Below are 15,311 nucleotides of genomic sequence, written 5' to 3'. Positions count from 1 at the left end.
CCTGTGTCCCCTTTGCCAGACACAGCTTCGCCCTGCTTGAGTGTACACACCCTGAGGTAGAGGATGTAAAAAGCACTGGTAGTGGGAGGACTGTTATCTAGTTCCGCTCCTTGGGCCACAGTGAGGGCTACTGACTGCAGAAAAGGCCCAAACTCGTACAAAAAGCCCAAGTTCTGCCTGGCCCAAGTTCCGGGGTTCCAACCCAGGAGGAAGACCCCAGTTCTGCGGGACACATTACAGGACGGAAGGGGCGGGCCTAACCCCACTCGGCCGCGGGTCGCCTAAAAAGGGGCGGGCTTCGCCCTTTCGGCCCCTACTCGCAAAGGGGTGGAGCTAGACCTTTATCTGCTTTTAAGATTTAAAAAGGAGTCGCGATCAACTCTGTCATACTGTGTCACATTAGAAAGGTGTGGACCTTTAGTTCTGTTCTGCAAATCACCTAAGGAGGAGCAGGCTGAGTCCTCCAGCCGAGGGAGATAGGTTAACACCAGCGCCCCAGATCGATGCTCGCACCATCCAAACGAGCTGATCCCAGTTCTGCTCCCTTGTTCACTAAAAGGGAGGGGCGAACCCAAGTTCTGCTCTCTACGTCACCGAAGGAGACCGGAGCCATTTTGAACCCTGCGACCCGAGCATTTGGTCTCTGGCCGAGCTTTCCGCCGTCTTTCCCGATCTCGGCCAATCGGGGTGAAAGAAACTGACCAATCAGCCTAGAGAGACCACAGTCGGAGGACCCGGATGAGGCCGAGCCAAGGCCTTTGAACCCCAAACCCCGCCAATCGTAGAGCAGTCACCATGGCGACAAGACAGAGGAGAAGGGGGTGGGACCAGAGAAGGCTTAACCCTCACGGGATTGGCTCACCCCTTCCCGCCGCCTGCTACGCACGCGCATTTTACCTAACCACCATTTTCCGTCGAGTTCCAGCCAATCAAGTGCTCTGGAGCCCTACACTCCAAAGTCCAATAGGAATCCAGACATTCTCTGAAAGGGGAAGTGAAAGAAAGAAAGGCAACTTAGAGTAGGCGAGGCCTGTGTAGTCCTGAACCAATTGCTTTTGGCCTTTGGTTTTGACTGGCAGCTAATCAGACGAATAAAGCTCCCACTGGTCGGGCGACGGCACGTATCGAATTGTTACCAATCCCATCGCGTTGCACACTGACTGAGACTGTGTTAGCCAATGACCATTGTGCAATGACATTGTTAGCCAATGACCAAGGGTAGGACTGCGCAAACCTCGCCCCTACACTTTGGACCAATCCTTTCTTTTGAACTGTGTGATTGTCAGTCACTCAAGCCAATAGTGTTTAAGAAAGCCTCGGAGCCCGCCCAACGACCGTGGGCTGGAGGCGGTTTCTCGTTGTTGGGGCGTGTGTCTGTGTTTGGGGGGGATTAAGGGGTACGTGAAGGCGAAACAGAACTGGCCATGGCAGCAGCAGAGGATGAGGACGGGGGCCCCGAAGGGCCAAACCGCGAGCGGGGCGGGGCGGGCGCGACCTTCGAATGTAATATATGTTTGGAGACTGCTCGGGAAGCTGTGGTCAGTGTGTGTGGCCACCTGTACTGGTGAGGATCCGGGAGGGGGAGAAAAGAAGTGGGGCTCACCTCCTTCCTGGGGGGGGGGGGGCTGTGGGCGGGGTGGCATACAATTATACAGATAATCGGAGGGCACATTCACATCGGTGAGGCCCGAGGAGGGGACTTAGGTCTCTTTGGGTCTGTGTGGGCCAGACGGTCCTATCTGTACAGAGGAGACTCGTGGGACGGAGAGTCATAGGAACTAGGAGCTGAAGGGTATGTATGGTGTGTTAAGAGGAGTTGGGGCGGGGTGGGCGTCACAGCACATCTGTAACAGATGAGACCCGAGAATGTGAGAGGTCTTAGCTATACAGGTGTTAACAGATTAGACTCAAAGGTTAGGGGTGACATGCCTTATTAGTTGAGTAGGGGACACCTAGGGAATGTGGGATCACATTCAGGTGAGATTTTGATAGGGAGTGGTGTGACAAACCCCCGAGAACAAGGGCACTGAAGGGGCAATCCTGAGAAGTTAAAGGATGGTGGAAATAGGGACTTTATTGAGCCTAGAAGAGAGGAAAAATGGTTTGGGAGTGATAGGGACAAGGATGGGGCTGGGGACTGAAAGAGGAGATCTGGAAAGCCCTGTTTGAAGAGACCTGAAAACTTAAGTCAAAAGGCAGAGAAGGGAGGAGGAGATGGGTGTGTGAGTGCATGGGTGTGTGTGTGTTGGGGGAGAGGAGAGGGTTGAGCATGTTGAGGATGGATATTACTTTGCATGTTGTAAGATCAGAGAAGCAGGAAGGCCAAACTGGCTGGCATGGTAGAAATCGTAAAAAATAGGAAAAGAAACAGGGAATACCTGGGAAGAGGGGGTGAGATCAGACTCTTGTGAGGTCGGGTCCATGTCTGTCTTTTCTGTAGCTAGTTTGACCTTCTTTTTTTCCCCCCATCCAGTTGGCCCTGTCTTCATCAGGTGCGTACTCAGAGGAGATGAAGAGGGAAATGGGGAGGTCTGAGGAGTTGAAAGACCCTGCTGTGAACTGGAAACCACTTCATTTTCTCCCTCAGTGGCTGGAGATGCGGCCAGAGCGGCAAGAATGCCCAGTGTGTAAAGCTGGAATCAGCAGAGAAAAGGTTGTTCCCCTTTATGGGCGAGGGAGCCAGAAGCCCCAGGATCCCAGGTGAGAGAGAGGGGGTGGTACTAAGGGAATATGGAGGGCTTCTGCCCTGGGAGTGGGGTGTGGAAGGGAAGAGATGGTTTCTCATTGCTAGCCCCTCTCCTGTCCTTCAGATTGAAAACTCCACCCCGCCCCCAGGGCCAGCGACCAGCCCCGGAGAGCAGAGGGGTGAGTCTTGTCTAATTGTGTTCCTTCCCTGCCAAAGACCTGCCCAATTCTCCTCTGACTTTGTCCACCTCCCTAGGGATTCCAGTCATTTGGAGATACCGGGGGCTTTCACTTCTCATTTGGTGTTGGTGCTTTTCCTTTTGGCTTTTTCACCACCGTCTTCAACACTCATGAGCCATTCCATCGGGGTACAGGTAAGAGCCTTCCCTCAGCTCAGGCCCCTTCCCAACCTAGGAGTGGATGCTTCTTCCACAGCTTTCCTCTCTCCTACAGGTGTGGATCTGAGACAGGGTCACCCGGCCTCCAGCTGGCAGGACTCCCTCTTCCTGTTTCTCGCCATCTTCTTCTTTTTCTGGCTGCTCAGTATTTGAGCTTTGTCTCCTTCCTGCCCACCTCCAGCCAGAGGAGAATCAGTATTGGGGGTCCTTGCTGACCCTTCCTTACTCCTGGCCCCTCCTCCCCAACTCCTCCCTTTCTATTGGATAAGGCCATGGCCACTTTCTAGGAGGCTGTGGGTAGGAGGAGTGACATCTGTGCAGAGTATGGGAGAACCTTCTGCCCTTCTGCTCTGAACTCACTGAGTAGCATCATAACTCCCACCTCTGGGACAGGAGGACAGACAGAAGAGGATGTCTGTTTCTTTTCTCTCCTGATCCTTTGCTTTCCCCCACTTTTACTGATTTGATGTTGAAAGATGAACAAGGCTCCCTCTGACTCTCCCCTACCTTCCCCGTGTTGATTTAACTTAATTTTTCTCTCCCCATTATCTAATATGGGTTCTGCCTCTAAGTGCTTTCTTCCCCTCACTACCTCCTTTATTATAAATTCAATAAACAAGGTGAGATGTATTGATGGGAGCTCTGCCCACTTTTGTCCTTAACGTCCTTCCTTCCAGGACAGGAGCATCTTATCCCCAACTGAGTAAATATCTGTGTGGTATGGGGAGGTGTGAGGGTGAGCCCCTCTTCTTCAAGGCTCTCAAGGATTCAGGGGGTGAGGTGTCTCACACACTCACTGTCACACACACACACACACACAGAGACAGATGTGTGCACGAGAGCAAATAGGCGAGGTGTTTACTTATCACTATAGGAGGCTCTGGTTGTGGAAGCAAGTTTGGTGAGGTGGGGTACAGGTTATACAAGGGGAAACTGCTCTGAGGCCAGGACAGAGCAGCGCGGGGGGGAGGGGGACGAAAAGGGGGCTGACAGATGGGGTCTGGCTGTGCACCCCTTAAGGCCCAGCTGCACCGCTCTCAGCTGTCTCTGGCTCCTCTGACTGATTCAGCTCTGCGCGCTCCTCCTCCTCCTCCTGGTTTTCTGGGGCCTTCCTGGGGAGGGGGATTGGGGAGAATTCTGCACATGGTTTCTAGCGCTCTGTCATTCCTGCCCCCACACCCCTCCTTGCTGCCTGGTGGTCCCAAGTCTGAGCTGTTTGGCTTTCTCCACTCACCTTTCCTCTCTTCGACGTCGCTGTCTTCGCCACATGATGGCCCCAATGAGCAGGGCAGCGATCCCCAGGCCTCCCAGGATCCCCAGGGCCAGGGCTACAGTTCCCAGTCCCTGTCCTTCCACAGAGCCTGTAGAGAGATAGGTAGAAGTGAGGGCCCCCACCACTCACCATTCCTTTCTTGTTGACCATCCATGCCCCAGTCCCTTTGTGGCTGCTTCCAACCCCTCACCTGCGATGGGCCCCTCCTCTGCTTCTGAAAGGCAAAGTCAGAGCAAGTTAGAAGAGAAGGTCTAAATTTGAGAGAAGGCTATTAGTGGGAGCCCTGATCAAGTCTTCCCCTTTCTTGAGAGGAGAGAGGGAATAGCTGGGCTGCTCTCTCAGGAGAGTTTGGGTGGGGCAGAGGAGGCCTGGATGTGGGTGAACCGAGGAGGAGTGGTGTGGTTCTTGGGGACAGTACCAGGTTGGGCTAGGGAACTGGTATCTGCACTGTCCCTTAACCCAGCCCCAGGATCTCTGGGGTTTGGAGAGAGGTTTTCTCACCGACGACGACACGGACAGCCGGACTTTCCTGGGGCCCATAGCTGGGATAGGTGGCCACACAGCTGTAGCTTCCCTCGTCGTCAAACTCCACATCATTGAGGAGCAGCACAGGGCTGGGGGCAAGGTGCAGGGGTATGCCCTGGGGGTGGAAGGGGGACAGGAGACTGTTACAACATCTCCACACATCCCATACTCCTTTCTTTGTCTTTACATCCTCAAGTACTCGTTGTCTTTCCTGGCTCCTTGCCTGCCTCTCCATGAGCCTCCTATTCTCATTGCCAGTGGTGTGTCTCTCTACTTCCCATCTCCCTCCCCAAGTCACTCACATCCTTGATCCAGTGGATCTGAAGGGAGGACTGGGCAGGGGTTTCACAGGTCAGGGTCACAGTACCACCATGAACTAGTTTTCCACCTTCTGGCTGTACCATCACTCGGACCTCTGGAGGCACAGGCTCTGGGGCAGAGGGCATGAAGTTGAGAGTTATACCTGTGTGGTCCTAGTGGCCGTGGGCTTTCCTCTTCCCTGAGGGCCTCTACTCACCCCAGACTCTGAGCTGGATGGAGGCTGTGTGTAGGGCTCGACGCCGTGGAAGTCCAGGGCTGAAGCTACAGGAGAAGGTGAGGTGGGGAGCTCCTCCCCAGGCTGGGGTCACCATCAGCGCCGACTGGAGTGTGAAAAGCCCTGTCTGAGGTTGTCTCGTGGTCTCTTCCAGCACAGACACTCCTGTGCAGGGAGGGGAGGGTAAGGCAAGATATCCCAGGGTGGGTGTGGGAGAGTGATCAGAAAGAAAGCAGCTGGGAGGGGAGACTTTGGGACTTACCTTTGCCATCAGGTATGAGGAGTTTCCCGTCTGAATGCCAATTAAGAGTCCCTGCAGGATAGCCCCCCTCGGACACACATGTCCCCACCTGGGGAAAGAGTGACCTTCATTATCTTTGAAAATAAGAGACTACACACACACACACTCACACAGAGCTTACACTCCCCTTCCTCTTCTCAGGACTGCTTTCTACTCCCCTCCCCCTTCTACTACCTTATTGGGGACACCAGGCATGAGTTCAGAGGCAGGTGAGACAATTTCTGGCTTCCCAGGAATCTCTGAAGGAGGGAAAATTTCAGTCAGAGGCTGCAGCTTTAAAGACTCGCACGTGGGTGTGGGATCTAGGGCAGCTGAAGTCACAGGTTCTCCCACACCAGGGCAAGGAATCAAGGGTGGGGTTGAAAGCTTTTCCTTAGATGAGAGGTGGGCGTTGGAGAAGCCCTGGAACTCTTACGGTAGACTCGGACTTGGTAGGCGGACCTCATCTCCTTTCCATTCCTGCTTGTTGCCTGACACCGGAAAGTCCCCTCATCCTGGATCCCTACTGCTGGCAGGAGGAGGGAACCATTGGGGAGCACTCGAGCCACGCTATCCCAGGAGCCTCCCTCGGGAGACAGGACCTTCCAAGCTTCTGTGCGACCTGTGTTCTGGGGACAGAGGAGAGGGGTCTGAACAGTGCGAGTCCTTTGGGAAAGGACTCATGAGACAGGGAGGTGGGGAAGGAAATCATTCCTGGTCTCTGGAAGCAGGGAAGCTGTGGCAGGAGCCCTGCTTACCAGTTTCCATTCCAGCTGTTGGGGTGGTTTCTTGGGGGCTCCCCTACAGTTCAGCACCAGTGGCTTCCCAATCCGGGCCGTGATGTTTCTGTCACCTACTACTGCCCCTGGGAGACAGTACAATGGTGGAGGGGTAGGAAGGAAGGGAGAGGCTAACAAAACTAGGGGAGGTCAAGATGGGTGAGGAAGCTTGAAAATGCCAGGTTCCAGGAAAGTTCTGGGCAGATTTGGGGAGGGGGATGAAATGTTTTCTATGGGGAGGATTGGTGTGGGGGGGGGAATGGCTCACCCCACAGACTGAGGACCAGCACCCAGGCTCCTGCTGCCATCCTGCTTCCTTCCCAGGCTCCTGGCTCTGTCTGCCCCTCACTGCTGCTAGGCCACCGCCCTAGGTGGGGCTTGCACCCTCTCCCCTACCCCCATCTTCCCGCCCTGTCCGGCCACAGGGAATGCTAGGAATTCATGCTGCTTGGACAAGAGTCCTTCAGGTAGGAGGAGAAACAATGATCACCCCACCCTTAGGCAGTGCAGGTCTCCAGGCACAGCCATATCCCCCCCACCCAGAGTGGGGGTGGGCAGGGAATGTACCTCCTAGAATTTCTCATTACTCAGGACCCCAACTTCGTCTACTGAGGGCTTGCATTGTGGACGAACTGGAGCCCATATGGCTTAGGTAAGGTTGCTGGATGACAGGGTTCAGGCCTGGCTGTTGCCCTTGGGGAGGGTTGAAGGTGAACCATGGGACCAGGGTGGCGAGGGGAAGGCTGGGAGGAGTTGGGGGAAATACCTGTTTGGGGCTTTATGAGAGACAGATTTTATTCTGGGGTTTCTCATGTTTTTGAAAATAATGCTCAACTAAACCCAGGGAAAAAAGAAATTACTTTATTTAAAACTGCGTGGTTTTTTTTTTTTTTTTTCCTTTTCTGTGAAACTACAAGTTTACAAGTGAGGAGAGAACTGCCCCCGACCCGTGCCTCCTGCCCACCACCCATCACACATCTAATCTGCTCCCCTCCAGTCCTGCCTGGATCTTTGACAGGAGAGGTTCCCACTAGGACAGTCTTCTAAAATCCTGAGGATGTTCTGGCCAAAAATGGGACATGGATGATTTTATTTTCCCCTATACTTGGCTTTTTGTAACCTCCCTCTTCTCTCTCCCCACCCTCTTGATTTTGAACTGAGAAAAAAAATACCTCATTTCTGGGGACGTTGAGGGAGATACACATACAGGTACCCCAGCCCATATTCACCATATTTGGCAATAACCCCTTCCCCATTCTTCCCCCTCCAATTTGCAAAAAGTAGTTTAAAAAGATTTAGACATGTCACTCACAGGGGAAGGTGGCTCTTCCTCAAAATTACAGAGTCCAGCCCTGCCCAGGGGGTGCCGTGTTTGTATGTGGGGGGAGGAGGGGGATAGGTCAGCAGAACAAGTCCCTGACTACCTCCACACCAAATGCAGCACAGAGCTGCCTGCATAAGCAAAGAACCCTTAAGTGATCATACAAGCAAAAATACCTAAGTGATTTTAGGGGGGCAGGCTTGAGGCCCTGCTAAGCATACTTTCTGATGGACAGGACTGGAGCCAGGTGGGCCTCTTTACAAGTTCTATTTGTTCCCCTTTCTCTTATGACCCCTTCAGCTATCACCCCTAACGTGGGAAAGTAAGAAATTAAAAAAAAAAGAAAACCAATATATTTATAAAAACATCTACTTCCCCAAACTAAAAATTAAGAACCAATAACAAAACAAAAAATTCAGATAGTACAGATGGATCCCAGGGTTTCGTTTCTTTCCTTAAAAAAAAAACAACCCCAAAGCCCAGTCAACAATTCCCTAAAGTAGCAGAAACTCCCTCCGAGGTAGATATCTGAGTCAGACACTCTCGTCCACCGAGCGATTCTATTGGTTTAAGATGAGCTGCGTATGAGGTAATAAAGCCATCTGGAGGGGCAGGGGGTGGGGAGGCACAGAGTTCATGGCCCATGTCCTCTGTCCAGGAGTGTCCCCAGTTTTGGCATCTCTGGTCAGGCAGGGCTGGCTTCTCCACAGATCCCAGAGCAAGTTAAGTGGGGTAGAGGAGGGAAGAGCGGGGGAGCCCAGAGAAAGAGACAGAAATGGAATATAGTATGGCAGGTAGAGCAAAGGGAAAGCGATCTGAACAACAGAATTCTGGGTGTGTGGTTTATGTGTGAGAGAAAGGGGGAGAAGAAAGACTGAAAGGAAAAGGGGTGAGACCCCACTTCCCCCTTAGGGGACCCCATTCTCCCTGCCATGTAGTCAGCACCCCCAGCACTGGAGAGTCTGGTCAGGGAAGGGATGACCCCATTTGCCCTTCTCTGTCTTGTGCTTCTCCTGTGTCTGAGGTTTGTCCTCTGGATGCCTGCGTCCTCTTCAAGAGTCGCCTCGTGAGCCCCCACCCCTGTGGCCCTGAGGGGCAAGATCAGTTGGAAGTGTCAGAGTGAACGCTCCCTGGTCCCTCTGTCGGAGATGTCACTGAGGATGGGGTTACAGCCTCCTGCCAGCCACCATTTGCCTAGAAAAAGAGAGAGGTTGGGGCAGGGAAATCCAGTGTGGGAGACAACATGGCCAGAGGAAAGCCATCCTGTCCAGGTGAGGTGGACAAAGGGAGCGTCAGGTGTTCACTCACCCTCATTTCCCGAGGGCTGTACATCTGGCCTCCCCCAAGGTTATCCCCGTAGCCCCCTGGCCCCATTGAGTGTCGGAGTGATTCCACCTGCAGGCAGCAAAGAAGGGCAGGACACAGTGAGGAGTTTCATACCCTGGAGAGCAGGAAACTGAGTTTGGGCAAGCCCTGGTTGAGGGGAGACGGGCCACCTGACCTGGGAAGCAGAATAGGAATCTCCGTTGAGCCCGGGCATCCCCAGAAACATGTCTCCGGATCCTGAGAGATTGAAAGAGCCGCCAGAGCCTTGGGGGAGCAGAGAGGGAATCAGGGAAGAGTCTAACAGAGCCTGAGACTCACCACAGTCCTGTGTTTCCAAAAAGCCCTCTGAACTAGTTCCGGGGGTGTGCTGCTGTATACAACTTATCCCTAAGACATTGCAACACTCGGGAGCAGGCCGTGTCTGAGCCTCCCCCTCCTTCCCTGGCCACTTGCTGGAAGACAGAAGTAACTTCGCTGGACTGGCCTTTGTCCCCTGACATCTCCACCCCATCTCACTCAGCTAGTTCCCTCTCACCCCAAAAGGCCCCCTCTCTGCTGGGATCCTGCCTAGATAGGAAGTGGGAACAAAGGCCGGAAGTGTGCAAGAGAGCCAGCCAGGATGGCAGCGGGGTCCACCTGCAGAGGAAGGGGGTGTTGGGGAGCTGGTGCGGCTGTGGCCCCCCTGGGTGACTGACACGGCAGTCTTGACGGCATAGATGTTGGCCTCCTCTTGGAACTTTCCAATATTTTTCTTATAGCGGATCCGCTTGTTGCCAAACCAGTTGGAGACCTGTGAGGCATGGAGCAGAAAGGAGGGTCAGGTGCAGAACTCCACCCCCAACCCCCCGCCCCCTGTAACTGCCTCAGTCAGGCAATCAGAGAGCTTTTAACCTGAACGCTACTCCCTGGCCCTGAGTCCCACCCCCCATACCTGAGAGACAGTGATCCCACACTTCTTGGCAAGCTCCTCCTTAGCCTCCTCACTAGGATACGGGTTACTCAGGTGGGAGTAGAAGTACTCGTTGAGGACCTCAGTGGCCTGTTTGCTGAAGTTGCGGCGTTTGCGTCTATAGAAGAGGGAGAATGGTCAGGGCGTCCGTCTTGCACCACTCTAGAGGGCGCCACTGCCATGGAGCACCTTGTTGTGTGAGCCCGTGGCCCCGAGGCTGGAGGCTGGGGGAAGTGGGGGGAAGGAGCCCCACCTGGCATCCAAGAAGCGGGAACGCAGGATCATGACAGCCTCACAGGTGCTCTGCTTGAGCTGCATCTGGATGGCGCTGAACTTCCGGTGGATGATGCTCACCATGCGCTCCATCTCCTTGGGAGCCACAGGCCGCGTGCGGCTCTGTTCCCTCAGCAGGTTCATGACGTGCGTCGTGAACTCGTTACATGCCTGCAGTGGGCGCTAGGGGCCGTGAGGAGGGGCCCTCTGGTCTTGGGCTGCCCTGTCCTTTCACCCACGCCAGCCTGGTCTCCTCACCTGCTCATACTTCTCCAGCTCCGAGTGGTAGATGTGGCGGATCTGGGCAAGTTTGCTGCGATAGTCGGAGTGTTCGATGGAGTTGTCAGGGGACACGCCGCCCCCAGAGGCTGCAGCGGCTGCAGCTGCTGCCGCAGAGCCCCCCCCTTTCTCAGGCCCAGCCACACCCTCCGCCAGAAGCATGTTGTCCAGGCGCATCAGCTGTGGGTCCACCGGCTCCTCTTCTTGGGAGCTTCGAATGCTGAGGCCTAGCATGCAGGCGAGTGAACTTAGGGACCCAGGGAACCCACAGCCAGCTCGCAGCCCTCCAGGTGTCTCCTGGAGACCCACGTTTCTAGGCTTTGGTTCCCTCCCCATTTCCCCTTAGCAACTTCCCTAACCCCTACTGTCCTCAGTGCCCCGAGATGTCAAACTCTTGGCCTGAGCCCTCTAAAGAACAGAGTTCAGTCCCCAGAGGTGAGGAATCAGAGGGGGACCCACATACCGGTTTTCTCCTTGATTTCGCACAGGACACTAAAGAGAGCAGGCTTCATGCGGTGGCAGTTAAGGGCGTGTTTCCTTGGGAGGAAAGGGAAAGAATAGTTGAGAAGCTACAAGAACAGAGGTGGGGCGGGATGGGGGTACCATGAGGGTGAGGGGGAGCCTGGGAACAAGAAGGGAGGTAGAAGGTGGGGGTGGGGACATGACGGAGTTGGTGGGGGAGACAGCTCCTGGAATGTGGAGATGTGGGGAAGTTGCTTGGTTTTAGGAAGATGGGGGGGAAGGTGCAGGCAGCAAGATAAAGGCACCGTGGGCACACATGGGGCTGTGGGAAATGGGCCTAGAAGGGGACAGAGGGAAATTTGGGGGTGACTGACAACTTGAGAGTGACTAGGTAGATTTTAGAGGAAACGAGATGGAGACTGTGAGAAGAGTCAGAGTTTGAGGTGCCAGAGACGGGGCTGGGGATTTCAATACAGATGTGTATGGGGGTTCCTGGGACTGAGCAAGGTAGGAAGCTCTGATGCTCCTAGTGTCTGGTTGAGCAAGGGCTAAAGGCTGGGTGAGGACCCTTGGGAGGGTGGGCAAGTGGTGGAGAGGAGTGGTAGGAGCTCTGGGATGGACGGGTCTGAAGAAGATGGGAGTGGGCTGGGTGGAGAGTTAGGAAGACAGCATAGCAGTTTCTTAGTCTGAGAGCCAGAGCAGGGCTTTGGAGGTGGAAGGATGTTCCATGGCGGTAGAGGGGTCAGTGAGAGGTGGGGGGTGGGTGGGCAGTGAGACCATCCTGGGCTCCCCTCTTTGAAGGTTTCAGGGTCTGGTGGTGAAGGGAGGTTTGAGAGGGGATGGCTTATCTCAGGACTAACAGGAGTCAGGAGAAAAGAGAGCTGTAGGATCCTGGAGAGGGTCCTGGAGTGGGGGGTGGGGGTGGGGATTCCCAAAAGATTCAGAGCTTGTGAATGGGGCTTCTGCTGGGTCTGTGTAGGGTCCCGGGGTGGGGGCACTCACTTGGCCTGGGCCTCATCCAGGCTCTGGTCGGTGATGGTCATTATCTGCTGCAGAATGTCCCCGATGTCTTGCTTCCCTCGGCCTCCCGGGACCCCCCCGTTACCCCCACCGGGGTCTCCGCCGCCGGGAGGCTCGCCTGGGCCCCCAGGTTCCCCACCCACCAATCCCAGGCCCCCCCGGCCCCCGCCTGGAGGGGGCGGCCCCAGCAGCCGCTCGTCCATAGTTGGGGGGGGGCCCTGAGGCCCCCTCCCTGCTCCGCCCTCCCCCCGCCTGGTTACTTCCCCCCCCCAAACTCGGTGGGGCCGCTGCTCCCTCCGCCCCAAGCCCCACGCGTTTCTCCCCTTCCGGCTCCCCCGGAGGTTCACCCCGGGCCTGAAGGGAGAGCTGGGGTACCGGCTGGGCCCCCCACAGGAGACCCCGGCCCCCGGCGGCGGAGAAAATGGAGCCGGAGAGAGAGGAGGCCCAAGCGGGGGTGTGTGTGAGAGAGAGAGGGAGGAGGGAGGAGGGAGGAGAGGGGGGAGCGAGGGAGGGAGGCTGGGGGAGGGGAGCCGGGGAGGAAGAGGAGGGGAGAAGAGAGGAGGAACAGGGAGGAGCTGGGGGCGGAGAGACACACACAGAAACGGAGGAACTGGGACCGAGTGGAGGAAGGGAGAGGGAAGAGGGGACGAGGGGAGGAGACTGGACCTACGGGGAAAATATGCGAAGGCCCCGGGGCTGCAAGTCGTCGGCCTGGAAAGCGGGGCTTGTTGGGGCTAGGGGACCGCCGCCTGGGTTCCGAATTAGGGATCTAGGTTTTGTGGTCGCTAGAATGCCTGGGTTCACAGACAGCTCAGTTCATATTTCTTGTCCTAATGACTCCCCTCCCTGTTCTACTTAATTAAAACCAGGAGTGGGGGCTGGGGGGGGCATAATTAGGGAGGTCTCCAGCCGCTGCTTAATGAGCCAGTAATTAACCAGCCTGGGAGGGGAGCTGGCCTCTCGCCAGACTAGGGAGAGAGGCGGCCTCCGGCCTCACCTTCCTCTCCCCCGCCCCCCCCACTCCCCCTCCCTCCCTTACCGCAGCCCGAAACACCAGTCTTCTTCAGTTGGGAGGAGAATTACATTTATTCATACAACCAAAACATCAGACTCAGAGCAGCAGTGGGGAGGCAGGGGGGCAGTGCTAAGTGTCCATTCACAGCCTGTAGGCCCTGCATCCTGGGGCTGGGGGTGCTGGTGGTGGGTGGGAGAATGGTCTCTTTACAGTGCCTCTGTCTTCTTACTGAGAAGGAGGGTGGGACGGTCTGTCAGGCCTTAACCTTGGGAGATTTGCCTTTTCTTGGGAGATAGGGAGGCCTGAGCCCTCAGATTCTGCCCCTTGGGGATGTCTCCACAACTCAGGACTTAGAACCACTCCCTGTGATCAGAGGAGGGGTGGGGTGTCCCTCGGTGACTGGGATTCCTTCACTGCTGCAAGCTCCCACACACTAGGGGAGGGAGTTAAATGACCATCCTACTTTGACTATGCTCAGGGTTTGAGGACTTTCACCCCCTCCATTCCCAGGAAAGGTGGATGAGGGTGATGAATATTGAGCTTTCTCCTGGGTCCTCCAGTCTCTGGTGCCCCTGCCACGCAGGAGTTGAGGGCTGGCCAGCTTTGAGCCCCAGAGTGCAGAGTGGCTGGTGGGGTGGCTCAAGTCTCAGCAGGTATGTGTTGGGGGTCGGGACCTTTGCTCCTCCATTCGACCCCCACCCTGAACTCTCAGCAGCAACTCCAGGAGCTCCTGTCCACCTGGGGGTAGGGGAGGCTCTGACCGCTGGGCTTCCATCCGCTGGCACTGGAGGAGTGGAGGGAAGGGAGGGTGTTGGTGAGGTTTTAAGAGGAACAGGCCTTGAAAGGAGCCAAGGCTGGTGGAAGGGGTATAGGGGATACCTGTGATGGGCATGGCGGGACTAGGCTAGGCAAGGGGGCAGATGCTGGGGAGAGGGAGGATCAAGAGACCAGGAACCTTGGATCTTGCCTTTTGGGTAGGTGTCTCACCTGGTGACTGAGGATAGTGCTGTAGAGTTGTTCTCTGTCCTCAAGAGGCCGGTGTGGGGCTGGGGCTCTGCTTGGGGGATTCTGGGGGATGTGGAAGGTGGCTCTCTGCTCCTCTAGGCGGCGGGACTGGGCCTCTGCCACCAAATCCAGAAGGAGCTCAGTCTGTAGGGAGAGCAGGGAGGCGGAGCGGGGCCCCAGGGCTGGGGAAAGGAGAGGTAGGGCTCAGAGACCCAGAGAAATTGGCAGACAGGAGGTTTGGTGGTGCAAGGTGCCTAAACACTTGGGGTTAGAGCTGAGGGGCTCTAATGGGGAGTCAGGAGGAGGTGGGGCGAGGGCCCGGGATGGAGTGGGCCTTGGTAATGGGATCAGGAAGGATGTGGGCACCAAGGTTAGGGAGCTCCCGGGGCGGGTGAGGGTACCTGTGTGACGGGTCCCTGAAGGAGGAGGGGACGGAGGAGCAGATCGCCAAGGCCGAGTGCTGGTGTTCATAGGGGGCCAGTCATGCTCATCCTGATGGGGGCCCTGATGCTGAGAGACACCCGGTCCAATCAAGCCCGGGTATGGTGGGCAGGGGGCTAGGCCAACAGCCCATTTCTTCTCTCTGTGTCTCTGTTCCTGCCTCAGTTTGCCCAAACCCTTCTAAGTCCCCTGAAACCCCTGTCACTACGTTGCTGCCCCAGGTCCTCTCACCTCCCTTTCTCCCAGTGTCAGCCTCCCCAACCCGGTGCGCAGCTCACCTGGTCATCTTCCTCTTCTTCCTGGGGTCTCTCGGCCTCCATCCCCTGAGGGGGAGAAACTGAAGGGGGAAGGGTAGCCGGGATTTGGGAGGAGGGCTGGAACCCTAGGTTCCTGAGGGGAGTGGGGGCTGGAAGGGGTGGGGGTGAGCCAGGGGCTGGATGCCTGGGTACTGAGCAGGAAGCTGGGTTCCTGGTCAGCCCCCCCACGGGCCCCGCCCATCCCTGTCAACTTCCTCCAGTTCTGTTTTCCCACCCAAACTGCTTGCTCGACCTCTCTTGCCCCAGGGGAGCAGAGAGATGGGAAAAACTCCTCCAGCTGCAGTAGTGGAGGGGGTTCATGATGGGGAAGGACTCTTGGCCTTTTCATCTCGAGTCTCAGTTGACCCCCCAACCCCAGGCTCTGTTCTCTCTACTCCCCTCCTCCCCTTCAGCTCTTTCTGTCAACACAGGAACTAGCTACACAGGAA

The 15,311-nt window shown here is 56.0% G+C and overlaps 4 protein-coding genes across 6 annotated transcripts; 1 reads left to right on the top strand and 3 right to left on the bottom strand.

The window, feature by feature from the left end:
* The first annotated feature begins 1,358 nt into the window (after positions 1-1,358).
* Positions 1,359-3,713, top strand: RNF5 (ring finger protein 5). The gene is made up of 6 exons (XM_046005511.1): positions 1,359-1,564; positions 2,474-2,492; positions 2,588-2,700; positions 2,811-2,865; positions 2,942-3,059; positions 3,139-3,713. Exons 1-6 carry the CDS (start codon positions 1,425-1,427, stop codon positions 3,234-3,236), a joined length of 543 nt encoding a protein of 180 aa, XP_045861467.1. The 5' UTR covers positions 1,359-1,424; the 3' UTR covers positions 3,237-3,713.
* Positions 3,714-3,904: 191 nt separating this feature from the next.
* AGER (advanced glycosylation end-product specific receptor) lies at positions 3,905-7,163 on the bottom strand. Of its 2 annotated transcripts, none has more exons than XM_046005566.1 (11): positions 6,744-7,163; positions 6,455-6,561; positions 6,133-6,325; positions 5,892-5,956; positions 5,679-5,766; positions 5,399-5,581; positions 5,184-5,311; positions 4,858-4,996; positions 4,547-4,570; positions 4,318-4,444; positions 3,905-4,195 (listed from the first exon to the last, which is right to left on the bottom strand). In XM_046005566.1, the coding sequence occupies exons 1-11, from the start codon at positions 6,781-6,783 to the stop codon at positions 4,099-4,101; spliced, it is 1,191 nt and encodes a 396-aa protein (XP_045861522.1). In that variant the 5' UTR covers positions 6,784-7,163; the 3' UTR covers positions 3,905-4,098. The 2 variants fall into 2 exon arrangements, with proteins under 2 accessions (XP_045861522.1, XP_045861523.1); XM_046005567.1 differs by having other exon boundaries at positions 4,121-4,220.
* A 151-nt stretch (positions 7,164-7,314) lies between these two features.
* On the bottom strand, positions 7,315-12,606 carry PBX2 (PBX homeobox 2). Its single transcript, XM_046005565.1, has 9 exons — positions 12,088-12,606; positions 11,087-11,160; positions 10,603-10,850; positions 10,325-10,515; positions 10,054-10,189; positions 9,759-9,912; positions 9,298-9,386; positions 9,105-9,191; positions 7,315-8,990 (listed from the first exon to the last, which is right to left on the bottom strand). Exons 1-9 carry the CDS (start codon positions 12,306-12,308, stop codon positions 8,898-8,900), a joined length of 1,293 nt encoding a protein of 430 aa, XP_045861521.1. The 5' UTR covers positions 12,309-12,606; the 3' UTR covers positions 7,315-8,897.
* Positions 12,607-13,168: 562 nt separating this feature from the next.
* GPSM3 (G protein signaling modulator 3) lies at positions 13,169-15,227 on the bottom strand. 2 transcript variants are annotated; one of them, XM_046005568.1, is made up of 5 exons: positions 14,845-15,227; positions 14,527-14,635; positions 14,108-14,307; positions 13,820-13,904; positions 13,169-13,348 (listed from the first exon to the last, which is right to left on the bottom strand). In XM_046005568.1, the coding sequence occupies exons 1-5, from the start codon at positions 14,884-14,886 to the stop codon at positions 13,191-13,193; spliced, it is 594 nt and encodes a 197-aa protein (XP_045861524.1). In that variant the 5' UTR covers positions 14,887-15,227; the 3' UTR covers positions 13,169-13,190. The 2 variants fall into 2 exon arrangements, with proteins under 2 accessions (XP_045861524.1, XP_045861525.1); XM_046005569.1 differs by having other exon boundaries at positions 13,170-13,904; positions 14,845-15,220.
* Between the last annotated feature and the right edge of the window lie 84 nt (positions 15,228-15,311).

The sequence above is a fragment of the Meles meles genome, chromosome 5, assembly GCF_922984935.1.
Source record: "Meles meles chromosome 5, mMelMel3.1 paternal haplotype, whole genome shotgun sequence".
In the NCBI taxonomy this organism is placed as follows: domain Eukaryota; kingdom Metazoa; phylum Chordata; class Mammalia; order Carnivora; family Mustelidae; genus Meles; species Meles meles.
Note: the sequence above shows the minus strand (reverse complement) of the source record. Positions and strands in the feature narration are given on the sequence as shown.

Excerpts from the sequence above, each read along its gene's own strand:
- RNF5 (XM_046005511.1), top strand. The coding sequence starts at position 1,425 with ATGGCAGCAGCAGAGGATGAGGACGGGGGCCCCGAAGGGCCAAACCGC. Across the intron at positions 2,701-2,810 it reads CAGAAGCCCCAGGATCCCAG|ATTGAAAACTCCACCCCGCC; the intron begins GTGAGAGAGAGG and ends CCTGTCCTTCAG. Across the intron at positions 3,060-3,138 it reads GCCATTCCATCGGGGTACAG|GTGTGGATCTGAGACAGGGT; the intron begins GTAAGAGCCTTC and ends TCTCTCCTACAG.
- AGER (XM_046005567.1), bottom strand. The coding sequence starts at position 6,783 with ATGGCAGCAGGAGCCTGGGTGCTGGTCCTCAGTCTGTGGG. Across the intron at positions 4,571-4,857 it reads GGCTGTCCGTGTCGTCGTCG|AAGCAGAGGAGGGGCCCATC; the intron begins GTGAGAAAACCT and ends TTTGCCTTTCAG. Across the intron at positions 4,221-4,317 it reads CGACGTCGAAGAGAGGAAAG|AATTCTCCCCAATCCCCCTC; the intron begins GTGAGTGGAGAA and ends AACCATGTGCAG.
- PBX2 (XM_046005565.1), bottom strand. The coding sequence starts at position 12,308 with ATGGACGAGCGGCTGCTGGGGCCGCCCCCTCCAGGCGGGGGCCGGGGG. Across the intron at positions 10,516-10,602 it reads AGCTGGAGAAGTATGAGCAG|GCATGTAACGAGTTCACGAC; the intron begins GTGAGGAGACCA and ends CGCCCACTGCAG. Across the intron at positions 8,991-9,104 it reads ACAGCCCTCGGGAAATGAGG|GCAAATGGTGGCTGGCAGGA; the intron begins GTGAGTGAACAC and ends CTCTTTTTCTAG.
- GPSM3 (XM_046005568.1), bottom strand. The coding sequence starts at position 14,886 with ATGGAGGCCGAGAGACCCCAGGAAGAAGAGGAAGATGACCAG. Across the intron at positions 14,636-14,844 it reads AAGAAGAGGAAGATGACCAG|CATCAGGGCCCCCATCAGGA; the intron begins GTGAGCTGCGCA and ends GGTGTCTCTCAG. Across the intron at positions 14,308-14,526 it reads TTCAGGGACCCGTCACACAG|CCCTGGGGCCCCGCTCCGCC; the intron begins GTACCCTCACCC and ends TCCTTTCCCCAG.